The 26,473-nt window shown below is 41.9% G+C and overlaps 1 protein-coding gene across 2 annotated transcripts; it reads left to right on the plus strand.

Moving 5' to 3' along the window:
* The first annotated feature begins 5,597 nt into the window (after positions 1–5,597).
* On the plus strand, positions 5,598–26,198 carry LOC140714574 (phosphoinositide-interacting protein-like). 2 transcript variants are annotated; one of them, XR_012095919.1, is made up of 3 exons: positions 5,598–5,803; positions 21,740–22,466; positions 26,092–26,198. XR_012095919.1 is itself a non-coding variant. In XM_073025882.1 (2 exons), the coding sequence occupies exon 2, from the start codon at positions 21,776–21,778 to the stop codon at positions 22,175–22,177; it is 402 nt and encodes a 133-aa protein (XP_072881983.1). In that variant the 5' UTR covers positions 5,598–5,803; positions 21,740–21,775; the 3' UTR covers positions 22,178–24,257. The 2 variants fall into 2 exon arrangements, 1 of the variants encoding a protein (XP_072881983.1); XM_073025882.1 differs by lacking the exon at positions 26,092–26,198 and having other exon boundaries at positions 21,740–24,257.
* The last annotated feature ends 275 nt before the right edge of the window (positions 26,199–26,473 follow it).

Below are 26,473 nucleotides of genomic sequence, written 5' to 3' on the forward strand. Positions count from 1 at the left end.
TTCTTTCGGTCCTGTGCGAAGCACCCCACCCCCCATATCAGACAGTGATGCAGCCTGTCAGAATGCTCTCCACAGTGTATCTATAGAAGTTTAGCAACTACACTCACTTCTGCCCACTGACACTCTCGAATTTCTGCCATACTGCTGGTGTCTTCCACTGTGAAGGCTGTCACAAAATACTTATTAAATTCATCTGCCATTTCTTTGTCTCCCATTATGACCTCTCCGGCATAATGTTCCAGCGGTCCAATATCCACTCTCTCTTCTCTTTTACTCTTTATATCTCTGAAAAATAACCCTTTTAGCATCTTCTTCGATATTATTAGCTAGCTTACCTTCATATTTCATCTTTACTCTCCATTTTTTTTTTTAGTTTCCTTCTGGTGGTATTTAAAAGTTTTCCAATCCCCTAATTCCCACTAATCTTTGCTCTGTTATATGCTCTCTCTTTTATTTTTATGTTGTCTTTGACTTCCCTTGTCAGCTCCTCCTCCCTTTTAAATATTTCTTCATCTTTGGGGTGTAGAGCCACACAACCCACCCCCTCTGCCTACCTGCCTGTCCTACTGATACAATATATACACTTGGATGTTCAGCTCCCAACTATGATCTTCGTTCAGCCACAGCTCAGAAATGCCCACAAAGTCATACCTGCTAATCTCTAACTGCAGTACAATATCATCAACCTTATTCCATATGGTGCATGCAACCAAACATAACACCTTCACTCCTGTATTCATCACCCATTTCGATCTTGCCTCCATGTTACCATCACATTCTGAACATGAATGAAATTTACCATTCATAAAAAATATTGTTGATGGAAATTACCTATTTTGGAGCATCAGCTTTAAATTGGAAAATTATAGCAAACAGGATTTTCTTCTATTGGCTGTAGTGCATTGTTAATATTGGTCGTCAGGCAATTGAATTCCATGCACCCAGCATCCAAAGGAATATTTGCCCAAACTTAAGTATCGCTGTTTCATTCCATGAATGTAATGAGAATAATGTACCAGATGATGACTTGCACTGTGATTGTGTCATTCACGGTTCTCAAAATGTCTTTCAAAGTACATGTGAAATTCAGACAATCCAATAATAAAGAAAATGAGTTAAATTATAGAAATGTAGAAATAAAGAAAAATAAATAAACACAATCTGGATGCAAAGTTTATCATCAATTATGGATTCGAATCAAATACTGAATGAATAACATGAGTGGAATGAGTTAATAATTTACAATCTGTCCTGCTCCAATATTTTTCTGACTGCTAGTAAATAATTAAAGGATTTCCTGCTGGAATGAATTGTTCTGTTAATAGTTCTTTTTATTATTTACTAGGAGTTACACCCTAATTATTCTGTGACTGGTAAAATGGTGTGTTCCATCACTTAGGAGGATATGTTACATCATTTTCTGAGGAAAAAAAGAGTATTCCATAAACAGGTTAAAATATATTCACAGAGCTCTGTGTATTCTCATCCATCGGTAGCTTCTTAAAATTATGTGCTATTCTTTCACTTCCCAAATTCCCACAACTAAGAACCACAAGCCTAATGTATAACTTGTCAACACTGTAATAAACAGACTTATAAAAAAAACCTTACCTTAGAAATCAAGTCATCCAAAAACGATCAAAACTGTGCTGGAAAGTACTGTCCTATACCCTCTTTTGCCACTTCAAACATCATTACAAACATTAGTTTAAACATTTAGTTTAATGGCAGGTAATAGTTTCTACTGTGGATTCGCCACCCAGCTGACTAACTGGCATTATGGAAATAGTCAGCTGTGGTTACCTGATATGGAAATTGTTCAATGCAAATCACATACTTCCATTCTTCAGTGTCCATTTTATGCCTAGGTGAAAAAAACAAAAATCTATTCCCTGAACTTTAGGAACTGGATAGAAACTATTTATACTCATTTTCTTTGGGGATGTTTGTAACTAGGAATGGTAATACTATCTCCCTGGGTTAGATATAAATCAAGTCTTGCAAACAGAAGAGCATGCTACTTTTCCACAGAACCTACCCACACTCATCACTTCCCCACACTCGTAAAATAAAACAACTGTACTTCTTTGGCTTTATGGCCTCAATGCAAATTGTCTGCAGATTCAGTGAGCAGGTTGTTCAGCCCATCCTAGTTGTGCCAACACTTTGAAAATGCAACTGATGTGCCACAACTCCACCATTCTGGCATCTTCAAGCTGAACTTATTTCCTGGACTATTTTGAAAGTTACTATTAAATCTATTTCCCCACCCTTTCAAGATTTTTTTTTTCTCATTTTTATGGGCTATTTGGCTTTTCTTTGTTTTGTGGCTGCATGTTAGGAGATGAAACTCAAGGTTGTATAATGTGTGCATTCTTTGATAATAAATGTACTTTGAACTTTGAAATGCATTCTAGATTCACAAGGTTAATTCCTGGGATGTTAGGACTGTCTTACACAGAGAGGTTAGAGAGACTGGGCTTGTACATGCTGGAATTAAGGAGATTGAGAGGGGATCTGATTGCAACATATAAGATTATTAAGGGTTTGGACAAGATAGAGGCAGGAAATATGTTCCAGATGCTGGGAGAGTCCAGTACCAGAGGACATGGTTTGAGAATAAGGGGTAGGTCATTTAGGACAGGGTTAAGGAAAAACTTCTTCTCCCAGAGAGTTGTGGGGGTCTGGAATGCACTGCCTCGGAAGGCAGTGGAGGCCAATTCTCTGGATGCTTTCAAGAAGGAGCTAGATAGGTATCTTATGGATGGGGGAAGCAAGGGATATGGGGACAAGGCAGGAACCGGGTATTGATAATAGATGATCAGCCATGATCTCAAAATGGCGGTGCAGACTCGAAGGGCCGAATGGTCTACTTCTGCACCTATTGTCTATTGTCTATTGTCTATTGTCTAAATCAAAGAAAGCGACTGCCTAAAAATCTAACTCCTCTCATCTGGTTTGATTCTTTGCACATTGAACTTTTCAGCCACACACAATCAGAAATGAGTTTATTATCACTGACATATTGTCATGACATTTGTTGTTTGGTAGCAGCAGTAAGTGCAAAACAAAAAAATACTATGCTACAATAAAAATATATTAATCATTCAGTAATTTGATGGTAGAGGGGAAGAAGCTGGTCCTAAAACATTAAGCGTGGTTTTCAGGCTCCTGTACCTCATCCCTGATGGTCATGATGAGAAACGGCCATGTCCCAGTGGTGAGTGTCCTTAGTGATGGACGACACCTTCTTGCAGCACCACTTTTTTTTTTATTTATTTTTTTAATCATCACAAATGATAATTTATTGTTTAGAAAGCAAACAAAATGCCTGTTTGTGTTAGATATTTTTTTTAATTTTATTTAATTGCATTTTTAAATGATTACAAGTATAGAAAAAAAAAGTATGTGTCCCTTCCCCCCTCCCCTTAACCCCTCCCCCCTAACTTCCCTATATAAAAAAAATTAAGAAAGAATAAAAAGAAAGAAAGAGTGCCTGTTTGTTGGAAGGTCTCCACATGCTCCATGGAGTTCTTAATAACTTTAGTATATATATTTATTTCTTTCCCCAAGTAACCATTAATTTCCTCTTCAGAGCACCTATATATTTAATCCTGTCTTTTGTAAATAAGGGCCCCAGATTTTCAAAAATGTTTCATATTTATCTCTTAAATTATAAGTAATTTTTTCTAATGGCAGCACCACTTATTGAAGACAGAAAGATCATAGAAAGATGTAAAAAAAAATCCAGTTACTTTCTGATATCTCTCGGAGGCGAGTCTGTTAAGAACCATCTGGTAATACTGTGAACGTTTGCAGAGTTAGAAATGAATGCTGACATTTTACTTCATGGAATCACTATTCTAAATAAAAGGGCACTAAGCAAGTTCTAGGCACTGCATCTGATCTTCAGAATGGGATGTTGCAGCTGTCAAAATCCAAAAACTATTCCAGTTATTTCAGGACACCAGCTCATCCAATCTGTACCAAACCCAACCTGTTCTGATTAAAAACACAAACACCAGGAAATCTGCAGATGCTGGAAATTCAAGCAACACACACAAAATGCTGGTGGAACGCAGCAGGCCAGGCAGCATCTATAGGAAGAAGTACAGTCGACGTTTCGGGCCAAGACCCTTCATCAGGACTAACTGAAAGAAAAGATAGTAAGAGATTTGAAAGTAGGGGAAACGCCAAATGATAGGAGAAGACAGGAGGGGGAGGGGTGAAGCTGAGAGCCGGAAGGGTGATTGGCAAAAGGGATACAGAGCTGGAGAAGGGAAAGGATCATGGGACGTGAGACCTAGGGAGAAAGAAAGGGGGAGGGGAGCACCAGAGGGAGATGGAGAACAGGCAGAGTGATGGGCAGAGAGAGAAAAAAAAGGGAGGGGGAAATAAATAAATCAGGGATGGGGTAAGAAGGGGAAGAGGGGCATTAACACCTTATATTCCTTCTGGGTAGCCTCCAACCTGATGTCATGAACATTGATTTCTCTAACTTCTGATAATGCCCCTCCTCCCCTTCTTACCCCACCCCTGATTTATTTATTCCCCCCTCCCTTTTTTTCTCTCTCTGCCTGTTCTCCGTCTCCCGCTGGTGCTCCCCTCCCCCTTTCTTTCTCACTAGGCCTCCCGTCCCATGATCCTTTTCCTTCTCTCGCTCTGTATCCCTTTTGCCAATCACCTTTCCAGCTCTTAGCTTCACTCGACCCCCTCCTGTCTTCTCCTATCATTTCATATTTCCCCCTCCCCCTCCTACTTTCAAATCTCTTACTATCTTTTCTTTCAGTTAGTCCTGACGAAGGGTCTCGGCCCGAAACGTCGACAGTGCTTCTTCCTATAGATGCCGCCTGGCCTGCTGCGTTCCACCAGCATTTTGTGTGTGTTGCTGGTCTGATTAAAGTCCATTTTCCTGTAATGTTAACTCAATTCTTCACTCTCCATCAATACTCCATCCTCTCGTGGTTGTCAGTAGTATCATTGGCACCAAACAGATTTTGAACATAGAAATTAAAAGGAGTGGGCCGCTCAGCCTCTCAAACCTATTCCAACTTTCCATAAGACCATGGTTGATCAGTTTCCTACTGCATTCTTCCTTCCTCTTTCTCTGTAATTTTGAAAAATATGCTTGCCTTCTTGAAAATATGTTTGATGATGAGGTAGTCATCAACCTGACACATTAACCTTCTCTCCCCTGGCCTGCTGAGTACTCCCAGCATTTTCTGACTTCATTTCAGATATCCATCATTTCCAGTTTTCTTCTTCATTCATTTTCTCAAACGGAGAAGCAGCTTTGCTGAACACTTCCCACACAGTTTAACCCACGGTGAAGGAGCGTATAATGCGAATAAAGTTGAGGAAAGTTTCTTGTTCCTTATTAGAAACATTCATGTGCGTAAAAAGTCTCCAATGATGTGCAACATTTTCATTTTTTCAATATAGCTTGTGAATACAAAAGTTGTGAATCACGCAGAGAGCGAACACTACCTCTAATGATCTGCATTAATCAGTACATTAAAATTTGCACTGAAGATGTAGTTTCTAATCTGACGTTTAGCCTGGCGATGATGTAATTCAGTTCCCGCCCCGGTAAAAGATCTGCCTGTCGCTATTCATATCATGAACTCTCGCTGTTATACATCTGTCGCTCTTTAACGGTGAGCAATGTTTCCCATGACAAACTGCAAGAGGGAGGCACAGCCTTAACTCACTTCGCTTTGGGGCGTTCCATACACGGGACCTTGGGATAAGGAGAACGAGAGCGCGGGGCGGAAAGAGGTGTCAGAGCTGGGAAGGAGTGAAGGCAAGTATCTGTACTACCGGTCGGGAAGGATGAGGTGCCAAGACCAGGACGAGACTGACGAGTGTGAGGAAGCTGGGTGGTAACAGTTAAAAGAGTGAGGTTGATGAAATCCGTAGTTTAAAAAAGTGCAAAAATATGTGAAATGTAAGGAGAGTTTAAATTACAAGCGGCTGCCTTGCTGTAATCGCTATTTCCGACTTTTGACTAGTACACACACTGGCTCTGAAATGGTTAAAATGTGTTTGAATCAAAGCGCCGGATTGTAACTTCCCCTTTACGTTTAATATCCAGAAGTTGGGAGCGCACTGTCAATTGTCACGGAGAATTCATTCATCAACCTTCAGCCTCTGGGAGAGGTTGAGAGGCTCGGGGAGTGGGGGTGAAGATGAAAAGGAAGAGCAGGTGGGGTGGGAGAACAGGGGTGGTTGGAGTGGGAGCTGGCCGTATCCCAAGTGTTAGGTCGGAGCTATTAAAGAAATTTGAGACGCTGCACTACACAGATTATAGAGTAATAAAAGGGGCGGTTAGTTCTCTAGATTTGTGTTCAACTTTAGCGTTTGTGGGCAGCATTAGGCATCGGGGTAAGAGGATTTTGCAAAGGACTCTTCGGGAGTTTGAACACAGGCGAACTCCGGATCAGTGGCCGTGTCGCGGCACGAGCAGCTGCACCGCCACTCAATGTAAATGTTTATATAAAGACAGAAAGCGAATAAAAAACGAACTGGCAACGGGAAGCCGCGCCCAAAGCTACCACAACTCCAACAATAAATAATGGAACAATCCCAAAAGAATGGCGAGCTGTGAGAGTGGAAAATAAATGGTAACTTGCAGCACTTTTACAGAGCAAATCAATATATGGCATGCCCAGCGGTGTTAGCTAATTACCGGGAGCGTAAATGCACATTGTGTGTGTTGGGGGTGGGGCTTCCCTCACCCCAATCAATTTATATCTAAGAAATGGATGTTGTACGGGTGGGAAGCAGAGAAACAGCACCATGCCAGCAACAATTGGCACTCCTAGGGTAAGATTTGTCACACTCTGCCTAATTGTTCGTGCGGCCGTGGTCTAAGTAAGGAGTGTCCCAGCAGTGGTAAAATAGCTGAAGAGATTTAGGAAGAGTACAGAACTGACAACGTGACAGAAATGGTGAGTGATGGCGAGAAGAGAAAAGGGACTGACTCCGGGTTCCCAAGAGGCTACGGAAAGGTGGAATTCTCAGCAGAGGAGATTAGAGGAAGGTTACTGAGGATAGAAGGGTAATTCCTTAGAGTAGCTCGAAAATAAGGATAGGAATTTTGAATTTGGCACTTACTGAAGTAAATTGGTAATTTTGTTCATTATTGGGACCCTGAAAATCATTTCTTGCATACTGCTCGTACAGATCCATTCTTCACAACTTTGAGGTCATACGGAATAATGCAGAGAATTTAGATTTAAAGGAGTTGAACAATTATAATAGAAGTAACGAGTCGATCTGCAGGGAGCTGCTTAAACGGGTTGACGGGCTTTAGGACATCGAGAGAGGAAAAGCAAAGGGATGAGTTTATGGACTTTAGCCAGGAGAGCATTAACTTGGGGATAAAAGGGTTAAGAGTGATGGTGGTTCCTACTGATAAACTGGGTCGTGCTACTCTACAGAGGTAAATCTAAGTGGTCAGGATGAAGGGGCAGAAAGAGTCGGGTGGCCGGGGATTCTCCTTATTCTATTGCAAAATCAAACAGTGGCTAGGAATCCCAGGCTGAGGAACAAATTTCTATCAACCCAAGATGAAAGTGATGCGATCTGCAAGGTATTTTGTAAATGGACAAATCATCGACAATAGTATGATAATTCACAAACATGTACACTCTAGAAAGTGATCCGATCTGGAGTGGATAAAAGTTAGCTATAAACAATGGGTTTGTTGCAGAAAATACAGGAATCGCCGCAGCCTTTCTTACATTGTTCCTATATCATTGTAACTGACGTGCTGTTTGACTCCAGGTGCACTGGGATTTTCTATCATACTTCAGTACCTGAAGGTGTTACAAAATTGGAAATGTTTCCGTTACAAATGTATGACTATTGATCCAAATCTTAAGTCAACGTAAGGTAGGGCCTGTATTTTAATCAACACAGGGACGTTGTTATGACAACTGTGATTTAAATTTGACAATGCCAAAGCTCAATCTTTTTATTAAACTTTTCTTTGCAGTTTGCTGAAGTCTTAAACATGTAAACAATTCATACCGATCCTGCAGAACTTTAGTCTTTTGAAAATTCCAAGTTCTGTAAAACAAGGCAATGTTGCAACTATGATACATTGTGTTTGTATAGCGCCCATAACATGGCGAATTATAGGAAGGAGAATTAAATCAATTGAAGAAAAACCTTTTCATCAATAAAATACAAAGTGCATTTATAAAAAAAATCTCAAATCTGCACTCTGCTGTGCCCTTTCAGGTACTTCTGGGGATTTTTTACACTTGGAAAGATTGTTAGAATCTAATTTCCAGGGGCATAGTCCAAAATCTGAATTATGCTAAATCCTTTAGTCTTCACCCAGTGGCTTAGACTGTACAGCAAATGTTCCAAATGGTTATTAACCTAGACAGGGTTTCCTAACTTTGAGTCTACAGGCCCCTTGCTTAATGGTAGGGATCCCTGGCATTAGATAGTTTATGAACCCTTGACCTAGAACATTATAGGGATTTATCTATATTGTCAACTTGTGAAATTAACTTGATAGTTTGTGTTAATTGTGCATGTTGAGTTTTCATTGGCTCATTATTGCTATTAGCAGTCGTCATCAATTGTTTATTCCACCATTGTCACTACCCCCATTTTGTATAGACAGTTGTTCACAGCTTTCAGAAAATGAGCATGTAGTTATCTAATAATTTCAGAAAGAAAATTAAAGATAAATTGCCAAAACTGAAAACACTATGGCTTTAATTGCTGTCAAATCAACTCTTTGAAAGCTTATCTGCAGACGCTTAGCTGTAAAAATATGCTTCTTATTCTTGGCTAGAATATGAGGATTTGTGTGAATTCCTCTTTGGTGTAGGTTAAGCAACATCCAGCCATGCTCAGTAGAAAATGAAATCAATTAACCAAAGGACTTTTAAAAATATAAATGATTATTTATTTGTGGCATATAATTTTATTAGCTCCCTGCTTATGTGAACCAATCTAACATTCGATCAATCACATTTTAAAATATCATTCAAAGTCACCAATCCTATATACTGTATCATTACACCTCATAGATCGAGAACAAATAAGTTCACCTGCTGAAGGAGAGAAAACCTTTGGTATCGAAATGCTGACATCTCTGTTACAGCTCTTAAATGGTGTTAATGTCTAATTGTTGCACTGTATAAAAGAAAAATTCCCTGTAACAGATTCAAAGTTAATGAGTCGAGTAGAGAAAACAAAATTCAGTTATTCTGACATGGAGAGCATTCTGATGGGCTGCATCACTGTCTGGTACGGGGGGCTACTGGATAGGATCAAAGGAAGTTGTGATGTTAGTCAACTCCATCACGGGTACTAGCCGCTGTAGTATCCAAGACATCTTCAAGGAGCGGTGCCTCAGGAAGGCAGCGTCCATCATTAAGGACCCCCTCCACTCAGGACATGCACTCTTCTCATTGTTACAATCAGGAAGGGGGTACAGAAGCCTGAGGGCACACACTCAGTGATTCAGGAACAGCTTCTTCCCTTCAAACATCTGATTTCTAAATGGAATCACCACCCCACTACTTTTTATTTCTGTTTTTGTATACTTACTTTAACGTAACTATTTAATATACCTCTGTAATTCAGATTTTTCTATAATTATCCTGTATTGCATTGTACTGCTGCTGCAAAGTTAACAAATTTCATGACATATGCCAGTGATATTAAACCTGATTCCGGTTTGTACATATATTTAAAGTATAATTAAAACACAGTGAGCATTATAGCCAGGGCTTGTTGATATCCATTAAAATTTTCAGAAATTTCTGTACCAACAACATATATGGCAATTTTCTGCCTGGGTGCACTATTCAGTATGAGTTTCTAGCTTTTGAGTAAATATGATGATAAGCAGTCCACCTCCTTTAATTATATCATTCCACACCCAGAAGCTCCAACAGTGAAAGCAGATTAGAATTGATTAAGAATGGCTATTTACCAATTTCCTGTTCCCTTCATAGTTTATCTAAAATGCTGTATCTATGTTGAATAGCCGGAAACAGACACCGGATATGCAATACCAGGAACAATAAATCTTTTTGTATTATAAGGCGCGATGTTAAGTAGTTACGTTCTGATGTTGCTGACCTCCTTATTTTGCAACTGGCACAAGACAAATGGGCTCTTGTGACTAAAATACAATGCATAATGATAATATCATTTAAGGATAATTAATTCTGAAGTAATCATTGCATGTATGATTATCACACGATATCACTTTCAGGCCTTAATATGTAAGAATAGTAAAGATAGAAAATTGCAAACTGCTTTCAGCTTCTTAGCTGCATGTTCTAATTTATGGCATAAGGGAAGAATCATCTCCATGAAAGTTGTTTGGATGAACTCTCTACAAAATTTGATAATATATTTCATGTATACATCTGCTTTCTCACTGCCTGCATATAATACTAGTATCACAGAAGCTTGCAAACCAATTCCAATTTTTTCTACAGAAGTGAAGTGAGTCTAACTTCAGTGCTGGGCAAGTTGTTGGAGAAGATCCTGAGAGGCAGGTCTTATGAGTATTTGGAGAGACGTAGCTGAATAGGGTTAGTCAGCATGGCTTTGTCAAGGGCAGGTCATGCCTTGCGAACTTGATTGAATTCTTTGAGGATGTAACAAAACACACTGATGAAGGTAGAGCAGTGGATATAGAGTATACGGATTTCAGTAAGGCATTTGATAAGGTTCCCCGTGCCAGGCTCATTCAGAAAGTAATGGCATTGGATCCAAGGAGACCTTGCTTTGTGGATCCAGAATTGGCTTGCCCACAGAAGGCAAAGGGTGGTTGTAGATGGTTCACATTCTGCATGGAGAACGGTGACCAGTGGTGTTCCACAGGGATCCGTTCTAGGACCCCTCCTCTTTGTGATTTTTATAAATGAAGTAGAAGGGTGGGTTAGTAAGTTTGCTGATAACACAAAATTAGGGGGTGTTGTGAATAGTCTGGAAGGTTTTCAGAGGTTACAGCATGACATCGATAGGATGCAGAACTGGGCTGAGAAGTGACAGATGAGGTTCAACCAAGGAAAGTGTGAAGTGGTTCATTTTGGTAGGTCAAATTTGAAGATAGAGTATAATATTAATGGTAAAACTCTTGTCAGTGTGGAGGATCAGCAAGATCTTGGAGTCAGTGTCCATAGGACACTCAAAGCTGCTGCGCAGGTTGACAGTGTTAAGAAGGTGTATGGTGTGTTGGCCTTCATCAACTATGGGATTGAGTTCAAGAGCCATGAGGTAATATTACAGCTATATAAGCCCTTAGTTAGACCCCACTTGCAGTACTGAGCAACACACACAAAATGCTGGAGGAACTCAGCAGGTCCTGCAGCATCTATGGAAAAAAGTACAGTTGACATTTTGGGTGTACTGTGTTCAGTTCTGGTCACCTCACTACTACAGAGAGAATGCAGAGGAGATTTACAAGAATGTTGCCTGGATTGGAATGATTATGAGACTAGGTTGTGTAAATTTGGCCTTTTCTCCTTAGAGTGACAGAGGATGAGAGGTGACCTGATAGAAGAGTATAAGATGATGAGAGGCTTTGATCATGTGGATAGCCAGAGGCTTTTTCCCAGGGCTGAGATGGCTAACACAAGGAGGCATAGTTTTAAGGTGCTTGGAAGTAGGTACAAGGGGGATGTCAGGGGTGAGTTTTTCACACAGAGAGTGGAGGGTGCGTGCAATGCACTGCCAGCGAAGGTGATAGAGGTGGATACAATAGGGTCTTTCAAGAGACTCTTAGATAGCTACATGGAGCTTAGAAAAATAGAGGGCGATGTGGTAGGGAAATTCTCGGCAGTTTCTAGTGTAAGTTACATGGTTTGCACAACATTGTGGGCCGAAGGGCCTGTAATGTGCTGTAGATTTCTGTGTTATATGTCCTAATTACACAAAAGCATTGACCAGAAACAGGCAAAGTGACCAAACTGGTTTATTTGTTTCAATAAGCTCCTCGCAAGCTTCTTCATCTAACTCAATCAAGCATAAACTTAATTCTTTCTCTCTCATTTGCTGATGTAGCTTCCCTTTAAAAGCATCTATGCTGCTTTCCTCAACAATATCCGGCACTAACACGACCCATGTTCTAATCACTCTCTGGCAATGCAGCTCTCCTGAATTTCCTATTCCATTTGTCAAGGTCAATACTCCAAGTTTGTGACTCCCTACCACGCATACTTACTATTTCACTATCTAGCCTTTCAATATATATTTTTAATAATTTAAAAAATCTCCATCAATCACTTTGCTCTTCTGATTTTTACCAAAAACAGCACAATTTGGTTTAATTTTTTTCGTAAGTATAACAAGTCAGTATCAGAATTAAGCTTGTAGCTCTGTATAGCTCCTTATCGTTTCTCAGAGTGTTGACCGGAAATGTGCTCAGGATTACAAACACGGTCGGTATAAGTGAGTTGTCACATAATTTTAATTTAACTCCTCTACAGTTCAGCTCTAGCCACACAGAAAGTACCGCAATGTCCAGTTATGAAAGCCCTTTTATTCTGTCTCACCAATTTAAGCGATACGCATATCTTGCCCTTTGAATTATTGTGCATCTACTTTTAGGGTTGTATTTTCCAAAGAATAGCAAAATGTGTCCCCATAGATTTATCAAAATTGAAACAAATTTGCCGACTGCATAAATTGCGGTACATTTATTTGTGTTTTAATCACTTATGTATTTCCTGCCTTTCTTTGCAAGTTGTTTCTTTTGTTCAATCCTTAGAGTTTCTCTGCCTATTTTTGCACCCAATCTACTTCGCTTTCTCTCTCATAAATAATGTACTGTAGTGATGTGCTACACACAGCGTTGAAATAATGACACGCAGTCGGTAAGTCGTTTCGAGACTAGTTTATTCAAACTTCGCGACGCTGGCATTTAATCCCTAGCACCCGCCCTCTCCGGGCGGAGATGACGTCAGAGGTGCATTACCAAAGTCTCACCCGCCCCCCGCTCTGGCTACTTGTGAGCCGGTCGCCTATGCAGAAAGTGGGTCGCCACATAAACCCCCCCCCCCCAAGAACCAGTGATACACCCCCCAATGTCCACAGTCTGGATCAGCCTCTGTTTGGGAGGTCTGCCTCTGTGCCACGATGCCTGAACCTCGACTGGCTGCGCCAAGTCCACATGGGCTGGTTTGAGTCGGTTCACCGTGAAAACCTCCTCTTTCCCCCAATGTCCAGAACGTATGTGGACCCGTTGTTGTTGATCACCTTGAATGGCCCCTCGTACGGCCACTGTAGCGGTGCCCAGTGTCCGCCCCTTCGTACAAACACAAACTTATAGTCCTGCAGGTCTTTGGGTACATAGGTCGGGGTCCGTCCGTGCTGTGAAGTCGGTACGGGGGCCAGGTTGCCGAGCCTCTCGCGTAGTCTGTCCAGGACTGCTGTGGGTTCTTCCTCTTGCCCCCTTGGGGCTGGTATGAACTCTCCTGGGATGGCCAGGGGTGTGCCGTACACCAACTCGGCCGACGAGGCGTGCAGATCCTCTTTAGGCGCTGTGCGAATTCCAAACAGGACCCAGGGAAGCTCGTCCACCCAGTTAGGTCCTCTCAGGCGAGCCATGAGAGCCGACTTCAAGTAACGGTGGAAGCGTTCCACTAGTCCGTTCGACTGTGGGTGGTAGGCAGTAATGTGGTGTAGCTGCATTCCCAACAGGCTGGCCACAGCCGACCACAGGCGGGAGGTGAACTGGGTGCCTCTGTCGGAGGTAATGTGGGCCAATACCCTAAAGCGTGCTACCCAGGTTGCGATCAGTGCTCGGGCGCAGGAATCGGCAGATGTGTCGGTGAGTGGGACCGCCTCTGGCCACCTCATGAACCGGTCTACCATAGTTAGGAGGTACCACGCTCCTCGGGACACTGGTAGGGGGCCCACGATATCCACATGAATGTGGTCGAACCTCCGGTGGGTGGGTTCAAACTGCTGCGGCGGGGCTTTAGTGTGCCGCTGCACCTTGGCTGTTTGGCACTGCACGCACGTTCTGGCCCATTCACTGACCTGCTTGCGAAGTCCATGCCACGCGAACTTGCTGGAGACCAGCCGGACGATTGTCCTGATAGATGGGTGTGCCAAACCGTGTATGGAGTCGAAAACTCGCCGCGTCCAGGCTGCCGGGAAGATAGGACGAGGTTGGCTGATAGCCACGTCGCACAGGAGGGTTCTCTCACCTAGGCCTACGAGAAAGTCTTGCAGCTGCAAACCCGAGACTGCGGTCCTGTAGCTGGGCATCTCGTCGTCTGCCTGCTGCGCCTCCGCCAGTTCTGCATAGTCCACCCCCAGGGACAGGGCCTGGACAGCTGGTCTGGAGAGTGCGTCCGCCACGACGTTGTCCTTTTCCGAGACATGCTGGATGTCCGTCGTGTACTCGGAGATGTAGGACAGATGTCGCTGCTGGCGAGCCGACCAGGGATCGGACACCTTTGTGAACGTGAAGGTCAATGGTTTGTGGTCCGTGAACGCAGTGAACGGCCTGCCTTCTAAGAAGTACCTGAAATGCCGGATTGCCAGATACAGTGCCAACAGCTCCCGGTCGAAAGCACTGTACTTGAGTTCGGGTGGTCGTAGGTGCTTGCTGAAGAACGCCAGGGGTTGCCAGCGCCCCTCGATGAGCTTCTCCAGCACCCCACCGACTGCTGTGTCGGATGCGTCAACCGTGTGTGCGGTCGGAACGTCTGTTCTGGGGTGCACCAGCATCGCAGCATCTGCCAAGGCTTCCTTGGCTTTAACGAAAGCGGCCGCGGCCTCCTAGTCCCAAGTAATGCCCTTGCCTTTACCCGACATCAGGGTGTACAAAGGGCGCATGATACGGGCTGCTGAGGGGAGGAAACGGTGGTAGAAGTTCACCATACCAACGAACTCCTGTAGGCTTTTGACTTTGTTGGGCCGGGCATAGTGGTGGATCGCGTCTACCTTGGCGGGAAGAAGTGTTGCCCCGTCTTTGGTAATCCTGTGGCCCAGGAAGTCGATGGTATCGAGACCGAACTGGCATTTGGCCGGGTTGATCGTGAAGCCAAAATCGCTCAGGCGGGAGTAGAGCTGGCGGAGGTGGGACAGATTCCCCTGGTGACTACTGCTAGCTATAAGGATGTCGTCCAAATAGATGAAGGAAAAGTCCAGGTCGCATCCCACCGCATCCATTAGCCGCTGGAACGTCTGTGCGGCATTCTTCAGGCCGAACAGCATTCGGAGGAACTCGAACAGGCTGAATGGGGTGATAAGTGCTGTATTGGGGATGTCTTCAGGGTGCACCGGGATTTGATGGTATCCCCGGACGAGGTCTACTTTGGAAAATATTCTTGCCCCGTGCAGGTTTGCTGCAAAGTTCTGTATGTGCGGCACGGGGTAGCGGTCTGGAGTTGTAGCCTCGTTCAGCCTGCGGTAGTCGCCGCATGGTCTCCAACCCCCGGCTGCTTTGGGCACCATGTGCAGGGGGGAGGCCCATGGGCTGTCGGACCTCCGTAAGATCCCCAGTTCCTCCATCCTCTTGAACTCCTCCTTCGCCAGGCGGAGCTTTTCCGGGGGGAGCCTTCGTGCGCGGGCGTGGAGGGGTGGTCCCTGGGTCGGAATGTGGTGCTGTACCCCGTGTCTGGGCATGGCTGCCGTGAACTGCGGTGCCAGAATTGATGGAAAGTCCACCAGGATTCTGGTGAATTTGTTGTCCAACAGCGTGACGGAGTCCAGGAGTGGGGCCGGCAACTTGGCTTCACCCAGGGAGAACGTCTGGAAAGTCTCAGCATGTACCAGTCTTTTCCCTTGCAAGTCGACCAGTAGGCTGTGAGCTCGCAAGAATTCTGCCCCCAGGAGTGGTTGGGCCACCGCGGCCAGTGTGAAGTCCCACGTGAACCGGCTGGCGCCGAACTGAAGCTGCACTGTGCGGGTGCCGTAGGTCCATATCGTGCTGCCGTTTGTGGCCCTCAGGGTGGGTCCTGGCTTCCTGTTGCGGGTGTTGTACCCCGTAGGGGGCTAGACGCTGATTTCCACTCCGGTGTCGACCAAGAAGCGGCATCCCGACTGTTTGTCCCAGACGTACAAGAGGCTGTCCTGGTGGCCAGCTGCCATAGTCATTAGCGGCAGCCGGCCCTTGCAGGGTGGGCAACAACGGCGGGCTTTTGTGCCCCACTGCTGGTGGTAGAAACACCACTGTTCACTTGCCTCCTCACTCCTGCCTCTGTGTTGTGTGCGCCCCCCTGCCGGGCTGGGTCTGGTCCGCTGTTGGGCGCGTGGCCTGGTAACCTGACCGACGGACGCCACTCTCTCCCTCTTGGCTTTCCACAGCACGTCTGCCCGGGCTGCCACCTTCCAGGGGTCGCTGAAATCTGCGTCGGCCAGCAGCAGATGTATGTCCTCGGGCAGTTGCTCTAGGAACGCTTGCTTGAACATGAGGCAGGGCTTGTGTCCGTCAGCCAGGGCCAGCATCTCGTTATCCGCAACTTGGGCGGCCGTCTCCTGGTCAAGGGTGCTCACCACATGATAGTAACACGTGGAATCAGAGGATATCCGCCGAATCTGGAACTGGGCTTCTGCTTGGCTAAACCACACGCGTGGTCGCAGCATCCAGAAAGTCGGCAGTTTTAGCGAAACTGCATGAACAGATGAAGAGTCGGTCATCTTTGGTCCAAATCCCGTTTGGACCGTCGGGGTCACCAATGTAGCGATGTGCTACACACAGCGCTGAAATAACGTTTCGAGACTAGTTTATTCAAACTTTGTGGCGCTGGCATTTAATCCCTAGCGCCCGCCCTCTCCGGGTGGAAATGACGTCAGAGGTGCATTACCAAAGTCTCCCCCCACGCGCTGGCTATTTGTGAGCTGGTTCGCCTGCGCAGAAAGTGGGTCGCCACAGTACAAAAAATTTAAAGCAGGAATAGTGTACTTGATTAAAACAGTAACAACATCAAATACAAGCAAATGACTTTCAATATTACTAACTCTGATGTGACACATTTTGTAAGAAAATGAACATTATATAACCTTTGGAAACCTGTAAAAAAATTTGATATATTCTTATCAAATATCAAAAGGAACATTGACAATGTTAGGGTGAGTTACATTCATTAACAATAAAGAATTGAGTAGTTTATCATCAGGTTTCTTCAAATATACACTTACAAATTGAGTCATGGTCATAGAGTCATATAGCACACAAACAGGCCCTTCAGCCCACTTCATCCATACTGATCAAGATGTCCTATCCAAACTAGCCCCATTTGCTTGTCATTGGCCCATAACTTTACATCTACTGTTCAACTTCTTTTCCATGTATTTCAACTCTATTGATAAGACTCCTAGAGTCATACAAAAGTACATCACAGAAAGAGGCCCTTTGGCCCATCTAGTCCATGCTAAACCATACTTTCTTTGACCGGCACTGGGACCATAGTTCTCCACACCCCTGCCATCCATGTACCTATCCAAACTTCTCTTAAACATTAAAACTGAGCTTAGGAAAATAGAGGGCTACGGGTAACCCTAGGTAATTTCTAAAGTAAGCACATGTTAAGCACAGCATTGTGGGCCGAAGAGCCTGTACTGTGCTGTAGGTTTTCTATGTTTCTATTCTATGTCAAATGCTTTGCTAAAGCCCAGGAAGACAATACCCACTGCCTTGCCTTCATCAGCTTTCCTGGTAACTTCTTTGAAAAACTCTATAAAATTGGTTAGATATGACCACCATGTATGAAGCCATGCTGACTACCTTTCATCAGTCCATGTCCATACAAATATTTAAATATCCAGTCCCTTAGAATACCTTCTAAGAACTTTCCTACTACTGATGTCAGGCTCACCGGCCTATAATTTCCTGGTTTATTTTTAGAGCCTTCCTTAAGCAGCAGGACAATATTGGCTGTTCTCCAATCCTCTGGTACCTCACCTGTTGCTAAGGATGATTTTAATATCTCTGCTAGGGCCCTGGCAATGTTTGCACTTGCCTCCCACAGCGTCTGGGAGTTATTCATCCTATTTTGCTTCAGGATAGCAAACACCACCTCCTCTGTAATCTGTATAGGGTTTCAACATCTCTTAAAAAACAAGGATCCTGACCCCTGATATCTCTACCTTTTATTCTGACAGGCTCTCCACAAGCTTTGTACTTTCAAAATTTCACTTTTGAAGGCCTCCCATTTACCAAGTACACTTAGCAAGGCCAAACAACAGCCTTTTCCCAATCCATACTTACTAGATCCTTGCTGATACCATCAGACTTGACCTTTCCCAAATATAGAATCTCAACCTGCGAACCAGGCCTATCTTTTTGCATACTTACTTCGAAACATATGGCATTGTGTTCACTAGATGCAAAGTGTTCCCGACACAAACTTCGATCACCTGCGCTGTCTCTTTCCCTAATAGCAGATCAAGTGGTAATCCTGAGATCACAACCATGGAGGTCCTCCCCTTTAACTTAGCACCTAACTCAATGAACTCACTTTGCCGAACCTCATCTCTTATAGTAATTGGTACCTTCATGGGCCACAGCCTCTGGCTGCTCACCCTCTATCTTAAGAATGCAGAGGACTTGATCTGAGATGTCTCATACCCTGGCACCCAGAAGCAACATATCATCCAGGAATCTTGTTCTCATCCACAGAACCTCAATTTTGTTCCCCTAACTAACAAATCCCCTATCACCACAGCCCTTGCCTCCTCCCCTACCTTCCCTTCTGAGTTGCAGAGTCAGACTCAGTGTTCTATAGACAATTGCCAGATTTGCCTTCAAAGTCAAGTCAAATTTCATTGTCACATGCTTAAGCATATGCATGTATAGTACAGTGGAAAAACTGTCACTGCAGCAATAATGGCAGTAACATATCATAAGCAGCATTCACAAGAAAGCATAAATTATACCCAATTTCACAAGAAATAGAGTTACTAGAACAAACAGAAAAGTCCATTTAAGTGCAAAGTGTTCATAATGTTATCCTACTGCAGTGATTGGGTTGTGCCAATTGATTCAGGAACCAAACGGTTAAACAGAAGTAGCTGTTTCTGAACCTGGTGGTGTGGCTCTTCATGCCTCTATACCTCCTGCCTGGTGGTAGCTGCGGAAGATGGAATGTCCTGGATGGTGGGGATATTTGATGATAGATGTTACCTTCTTGAGCCAGCACCTTGTGGTTACTACCAGTGGTGGGGAAGGGTGTACCCGTGATATATTGGGCTGAATATATCCAACCCTCTGAAGATTCTTGCTTTCAAATTACTGTACCAAGATGCAATCAGTCAGGATACTTAAAGTGTGTCTATAGAAAATTTTTAGAGTGTTCAGTGACATGCCAAACCTCTTGAGGAAGTAAAGACTCTGGCCTGCCTTCCCTGTGCTTGCATCTATGTGCTGGATCCAGGACACAGATCATTCAATATGTTTTGTATGTAGCAATCAAGGTTTTTGCATTCCTTTTGACTGGTCAGATTAAAGAAACATAAACATTAGACACTCGGTTCAGAAATGCATATTCTGTTCAGCTACTCGGCAAAAATCATACGTACTATTCCATTTACTCTGCCTCAACCATCAGCCCTACTTCAGATCAAAGGGGAGGATTTTCTATGAAGTTATACCAGTTTGCTCTATTATTTTTTATAAACCTTTAGTTTCGTGTTAAAATAGTTTCAGACTGTCAGTTGAATGGTAATTTGTGCTAAATTATGGGAAGAGTAAATTCACAAGCAAACATAAGTGTGTTACCACTGGCTGGAACTCCAACAATTTCACATTTAACTCTCACAGACATCAAAGAGATGAGACTTTCATCTTATCAGTTTGTGCTGGATTCAACGCTTGAGTTACAGAGATGAAAGGCTGTAAGGCTAACCCAGATTCTGAAGTAGCTTTCCTGTTCTTTATTTTGAAATCACGATGATAAATTATTTCATGTCATCACTAAAAAGCCTCATCTTAATATTCAGCCTTTCAGCATTTATTGAATAGGCAAATAAATAATAATTGCTGAGATTTTTGTTTTTGCAGAATGCTTAAATCTATACCAGCCTGGAATTTTGCTCTGGCTTGCAAAAGGCCAATGTCTAAACACACACACACACACAGAGAAAGATTTAGTAAATGTAATTTGATTATGCAAAATGCCTGTATTATTTTAATGCTTTTGAGTTTGGTGCTTAATTGAGTAGTACAATGATTCAGCAAATATACAGGCACTAAACAAGCTGAGGACTCCATCAGATTTAAGAAATTTCATAGCAAGTAAATCAGAAAGGAAAAAGATCGGTTTGTAATGCATTTTTCATTGTTTTGCAGAACCAGAGTAAACATTACAAACAATTCATGGAGTTAGTAAAAGCAAGCTTTTAAACAAATTTAGTTTTTCAGGTTGGTGAGATTTTTCAGTAGTAATTATGACTTCAACCACCATTAAGTATCAGCTATACTGTATTTCGTTCAAAGTTTTCAATGATTTTTGCAGTGAGAATATTGCTTAAAAAGTGGAAATTCTTGCCATGCGCTGACTGTAGTTGTAAGTTCTACATAGGTGCCCAGTGTGACTAAGAACACTCCAGATCTCCATTTTGAATTGCCCACGTGCAGAAATCAGAAATAACTATCAGTTTTACACATTCACAGCAGCACCAGAGACTGCTTTGCCTTCATTAGAACTGCAAACACAAAACAGGTCAATTACTGAGAACAGGATGCTCCTACATTAATCAACCATCCCCATTTTATGTAAGCTGGCATTTAAGTTCTTTGAGAACATTACATTGAAAGTGTTTAACCACATTAGCCACGGCCCTTTGGGTAAACATTATCCAAGCAGCTGACATGGCAGCAATAAGGATGCTGGAAATCTGAAATAAAACAGAAAATGTTAGAAGCATTCAACAGATTCTGAATTATCTGTGGAAAGAGAAGAACAGCTGTTTCAACTCAGTGTCTTTTCATCAGAACTTAGGATTCGAGAAAAACCGCATCAAAACTGAAATATATCTCGGATATGACTGGCCGTGTGCTAACTCTTAAATGAATTCAAATTTTCAAGTTTGAAGTTAAGCATTTTGTAAAACTATCAACAGGGTTATAAAATTGCAATTTAAAGCATACATTTTAAAGGAGACCTTTGTACTCCCTAGTATTAGCCACAGGAAAATGAAAGAGCAAACTGGAGGATATAGAAGTTGATGCTACTTTCCAAAGAGAGCATCAGGAGTTTACAAGGTTGGAAGTCTCCAGAGCACAAAAGAAAGTAGCTAAGGCCAAATAAATATTTTAGGTTCAAGAATATCAAGGAAAGAAGGAAGAAGTAAAGGCTTTACAATTCCAGAGAACTCTCCAAGTTTATACTTTGCCTGGCTTATACAGTGTCCATTCTTTGGTTGTCCTATTTAAATCATACTGTCTCTGCTTTCTAATCAATGTGCCTGTAATGAATCTTATTACTTTCTTTGATAGTTTAATTTTATTGATGCTTTTTGTCTTCATTATAACATTTCACGAGTTCTTTCCCAATCATTTCATCCCCTTCATTGTGTTTTGAGAATGTGTGGAATTTAATTTTTCTTGGTCTCCAGAAGAATTTTTTCACCATTAAAATGAGCATTGATAGTGACATGCTTCATAATTCTTTATTTCCATAGCTCTAAATGTTTGAAAAAATATTTAGATATTTGGAAATATATCAAAATGCTGCTCTTGTAAAAATAATATTATTCTCTGCTACCCACCTTCAATAATGCATTTTTTATTTAAATACAGATACAGAGAAAGCTGGCATCCACTCTAAACACAAAGATGAAATCAAGTTCAACTGAGAACACAAATCTAGGCATGCCATCATGCTCTGAGTCCAAAGATCTACTGACTAGTCACGCAGGAAGTACCTTTTACAGCAGCTCGAGAAGTGTATCCATTTGGACTTCAGAGCCACAGACAGCCTGGGAAATTTATCACAAACCTATCATTGTCATGTCGGTTGGAGGAGCATTTTTCATTTTGGGTTCCATTGCAACTGGCTTGTACTTTGCACAGATCACCAAGAAAACCTGCAACATACTGGGGCCAGCATTTCTGTCGATTGGGATTATGTTTCTTGTATTTGGATTGGTCTGGCTTCCTATTCTCAAAGAAAAGCAACAAAAGAAGTCCGTGTCTAGATATTTCAGGAAACAGAGGTCACCATTTCTTACCTTGTGAGATAAAATGGCACAACAGAGATTCTTGGATACCTTCACAATAAAATATTTATGTGGACCTGTAGGAATTGATGGAGATGATAAACCACTCCATATATATGTGCTTTGGATTCAGTGAACATGACAGACTTCATTTTATAGGCACCTTTTTGGACCTGAGGATATCCCAAGAACTTTACAAACAATTATATACTTATTTTTGAAGTATAGTCACAGTGGAAGTTCATAAAATATGGAACAAAGTCACAGTGTGGCTTTTGAAATATTTTATTTGTTTGCTATTGCCTGAAGTAAGTGGAACAATAACTATTTTAAGATTCTGTTTCATGTCCAACATTGTGGAATTTGATCAGAAATTTAACAAAGGCTTTTTAGGGTCATTCAGTTCTACTTACAAGCGAATGAGACTCCAAGATTTGCTGTATCAAACAGTGTTATTTACTCTGCAATGAACAGTTTCAGGGGCCGTGAAATAAATTATGCCAGTAATGAGTTATAATAGATAATATAAAGTTATTGTAAATATTAATAGAATTAAGTCAATTACTCCATAATAGCAAGGAAGAAAATGTGCATGTGTTTTGTGTGAACAGAGTCGTACAGTGGTGCATAATTTTAGGTGTCATTCTGAGATAGAAGAAATGCAACAAAACGAAATATTGCACTCAAATATTAGTAACCTGCCTTAATTCATTGGAAGGTGTTTGTAAAATGTGAAGTGTGAGCCGTTCTTACAATTACTTGCATTCCAGTGAATTTGTCAAAGCGAACCTTATGTTAGCTCTTTATACCCATCGAGATTTGTAACTGATGAGGATTGCACTACATTTCCTGCTAACTCAGCTCCTAATTTTTAAATATGCAAGTGATTGTACATTACACAGAGCATAACATAAAGGTAATCTCAAGGAATATGAAGATAGAATTGCATCTTTCAACATCAGCAAATCGCATTGTGAAAGCGTCTTTCACCTTGGAAACAAAAACAACAATGTTTTGTAAAAGTAGACACAACTCGAGAATCATTTCTATAATTTATTTATGTCATTTGCAAAGAAAGGTTAAGCTAAATGTATTCCTTTTACTGAGGTTCAATAAAATTCAGCTAAGTGAGGACATAATCTTTGTAAAATGATAAATATAATTAAATTTAGTTTAAACATAAAGAGGATTATAATTTGATATTTCTCTTATGATTCCCATAGATGGATTCAATAACTTTGGGAATTCTTCCATTTAGGATGAATGAGCCAAATGTACTTTATTTTAATCATATTGGTAGAAGTGACAGCTTTTGTTATTCACATCCTTTTTTTGCCAAATAAAAGTTATCATTCTCTTTTTTCCCTATTCCCTGGGCCTAGCTGGAGTCCAACATGAGAACTGTGCAAGAGATAGCTTATGAAAGAGCATCTTCCTTATCATCTTCAATTTAGGAACTATAAATAACACCTGATATTACTTTCCCTTTTTGTGATTAGTTATCAACACTTTCTTTACCATCAGCACTTTAAATGGTTGACTAACTCTTGACTGAGAACCTATCAGTAATGAATTGGAGTCAGTGAAGATATTAAGTGATGGATGCTAGATCATCAATCTACTTATTTTTGAGATCTAACATCTAAAAGAATATCTCTTGCAAATCTTTGAGCATGGTTTTAACCATAAGCAATAAAGAGGAGGATGGTTAGGTTTCCACAGTGATCCTAAATTCTATACAAATTACGAAAACAGGCTCAAGCACTACCAGGACAAAAGGGACTGCAGATGCTAGAACAACAGGTAAAGCACTGAAGGAACTCAATGGGCGAGGCAGGATCAGCTTTCCATTTCCCTCAATAGATGCCGCTTGAACCTCAGAGTTCCTTCAGAGCTTTCTGTGTGGATATGCACTAAGGTTTAGTCCTCTTGGCAAGAGCTTATTGAATCTTGGTATCAGCATTTGATGTTCTTTTTAGCAGTAATTAATTGTGACTGTTCCAATGATATAAAATTTTGCACTAAAAGTATCTCTGAAGGTATGGATCTTGATTGTGCATGAGTGTGGCAGAAATAAACATATAACCCTGTACCTGCAATAGGTCATTAGCACAGTTTTTCTCTGTGAGCTTTTCATACCCAGTCAGTCTGCACATTCATGATCCCAGCAATTCTAGGCATCTAATGAATCTTAAATGAATTAGATGATTTAGCTACCATCAATTGAGATGGATGAAAAATATGATGCTCAATCTACACTTCTTAGTCATGCATCAACAAAATGGTAAATGAATTAATAGCTCCAACAGAAGAAATGGATATAAGACCATAAGACATGGGAGAATTAGGCCATTTGACCCATCAAGTCATGAGTATGGTCTAATTAACATTATGGAATTGTGTCAGTGGAGTGACGAAAGATGGGAATTAAATATTCCAGGACATTCTATAGTTAGTAAGGAGAATCAAAAGGTGTAAGTGTAAACCGTGGAGACTAAAGGAGCTGAAGAAGATTGAGACAAAATAATTGAAAAAATAATCTTGACATTAATGGACAGCATTCAAACAATTTAAATAAATAATGCATAAGTTGGAATTAAGGAAAAGCAAATTAAGACATAGAAAATAAAAATCTGATTATGAGCTTGATAAGAAACATAGATATTTATTTGACATTTGGAAAAAGGATAAGGACTGAAAATATTTTCCCTCAATCCAAACATTTCATAATTAAATATGAATTTGAATATTTCTGCCAATTGTGAACAATTCAAATTGTTTCCCAACTTGTTGCCTGGTTGCAAAGAAAAGTTGTTGAATCCCACAACTGTCTGGATAATTGCACAAATTGTCTCCATTTTTCAAACCATTTGCTGGTTTAATAAAGTACCTTAATGAATGTCAGAATCAAATTCATGCTTTAAAAAGGATTGCTGCAATATTGACTTGGCACAAACAAAACAAAAATATGTTTCTCCCCATTAGTGTTGTAAAATATTTACAATCATGGTGACGCAGTTGGCTGGCCACTTCAGATTGTTTTGCTTTGAAAGGGTAATTTATGAAAATGTGATAACAGGAGAAATGTGTCTAAAAGTGAACTTGGATTTCAAAATAGAGAATGTAGACTTAACCTATAACACAGAAAGAGGCTCTTTGGCCCACCAAGTCCAAGACAATCATCAAGCACCCCTTTTTAACTAATTCCAGTTTAAAGGCATTTTATTCTGCCCCTATTGCTATCAGTTTCCTATCCTCCCACTCAATCCTCACCCACCCTCACTATTCCACTCACCCACGCACAAGTGGCAAGTTACAGCAGACAGTTAGTCAATCTATGTGAGATAATGTTTCCTGTGGGAGAAGTATTCAGAACTAGTGTGCATAGCCTCAAAATTGAGGAGCAACCTTTTAGAACAGAGGTAAGGAAGAATTTTTTTAGCCAGGGAGTTGTGAATCTGTGGAATGCTCTGCCACAGACCGTGGTGGAGGCCAAGTCCGTGGGTACATTTAAGGCCTAAGTTGATAGTTTCCTGATCGGTCAGGGAATCAAAGGATATGGTGATAAGGGAGGTGTATGGGTTGAGTGGGATCCAGGATCAGCCATGACAGAATTGCAGAGCAGACTCGATGGGCTGAATGGCCTAATTCTGCTCCTATGACTTACGGTCTTATCATTTTTGAGACGGGGACAGAAAGCAGAGCATCCAGAGAAAAATTGTTTGGTCACAAGGGGAAGAGACAAACTTCATACAGACATGACTGGAGGTTAGGGTCACTGAAAGTGTGAATTTACCCAGCTGTGTTGATAGCTAAAGATGACAGTACCATAACATCCATTAACTGATTCATATTATGTTAAATTTCAGCTTGTGTGTCTAATGATTGTTATAATGTGTCTAGTGTGGTAATGCTTGTCACTCTTGTTTTCAGCTTCCATTGATGGCTAGCAGTCTCATGAAAAGGGGAGGTGACTATGTAAATATCTCCCTGCCAGTACATAACCTCTCAAACAGCAAGCCTCCACTCTGGTGACACAGGGAAACTGAACTCCTTTCGGACTCGGGCTGAAATGCAGAGAAAGGGGAGGAGGTCTGGGCCTGCACACACAGCAGGCAGGCCCACCAGCATGTGGACAAGCCCTGGTGCTTGTGAACCAGATCCCCAGCTGTGGGTAAATAGCCCCACTGTCTTGTGGGCAGCCTTGGGAGAAAAGGAAGCTATGGGGTAAATCCGTACCGAAAATCCAGAGTGGATCCCCTAAGGCATTGAATGACCCTCCAGCAGGCCCTGTAGCCAAGCCGGTGCCAAACAT

The sequence above is a fragment of the Hemitrygon akajei genome, chromosome 22 (genome assembly GCF_048418815.1).
Source record: "Hemitrygon akajei chromosome 22, sHemAka1.3, whole genome shotgun sequence".
NCBI lineage: Eukaryota > Metazoa > Chordata > Chondrichthyes > Myliobatiformes > Dasyatidae > Hemitrygon > Hemitrygon akajei.

Coding starts and splice junctions, on each gene's coding strand:
- LOC140714574 (XM_073025882.1), top strand. CDS start 21,776: ATGAAATCAAGTTCAACTGAGAACACAAATCTAGGCATGCCATCATGC.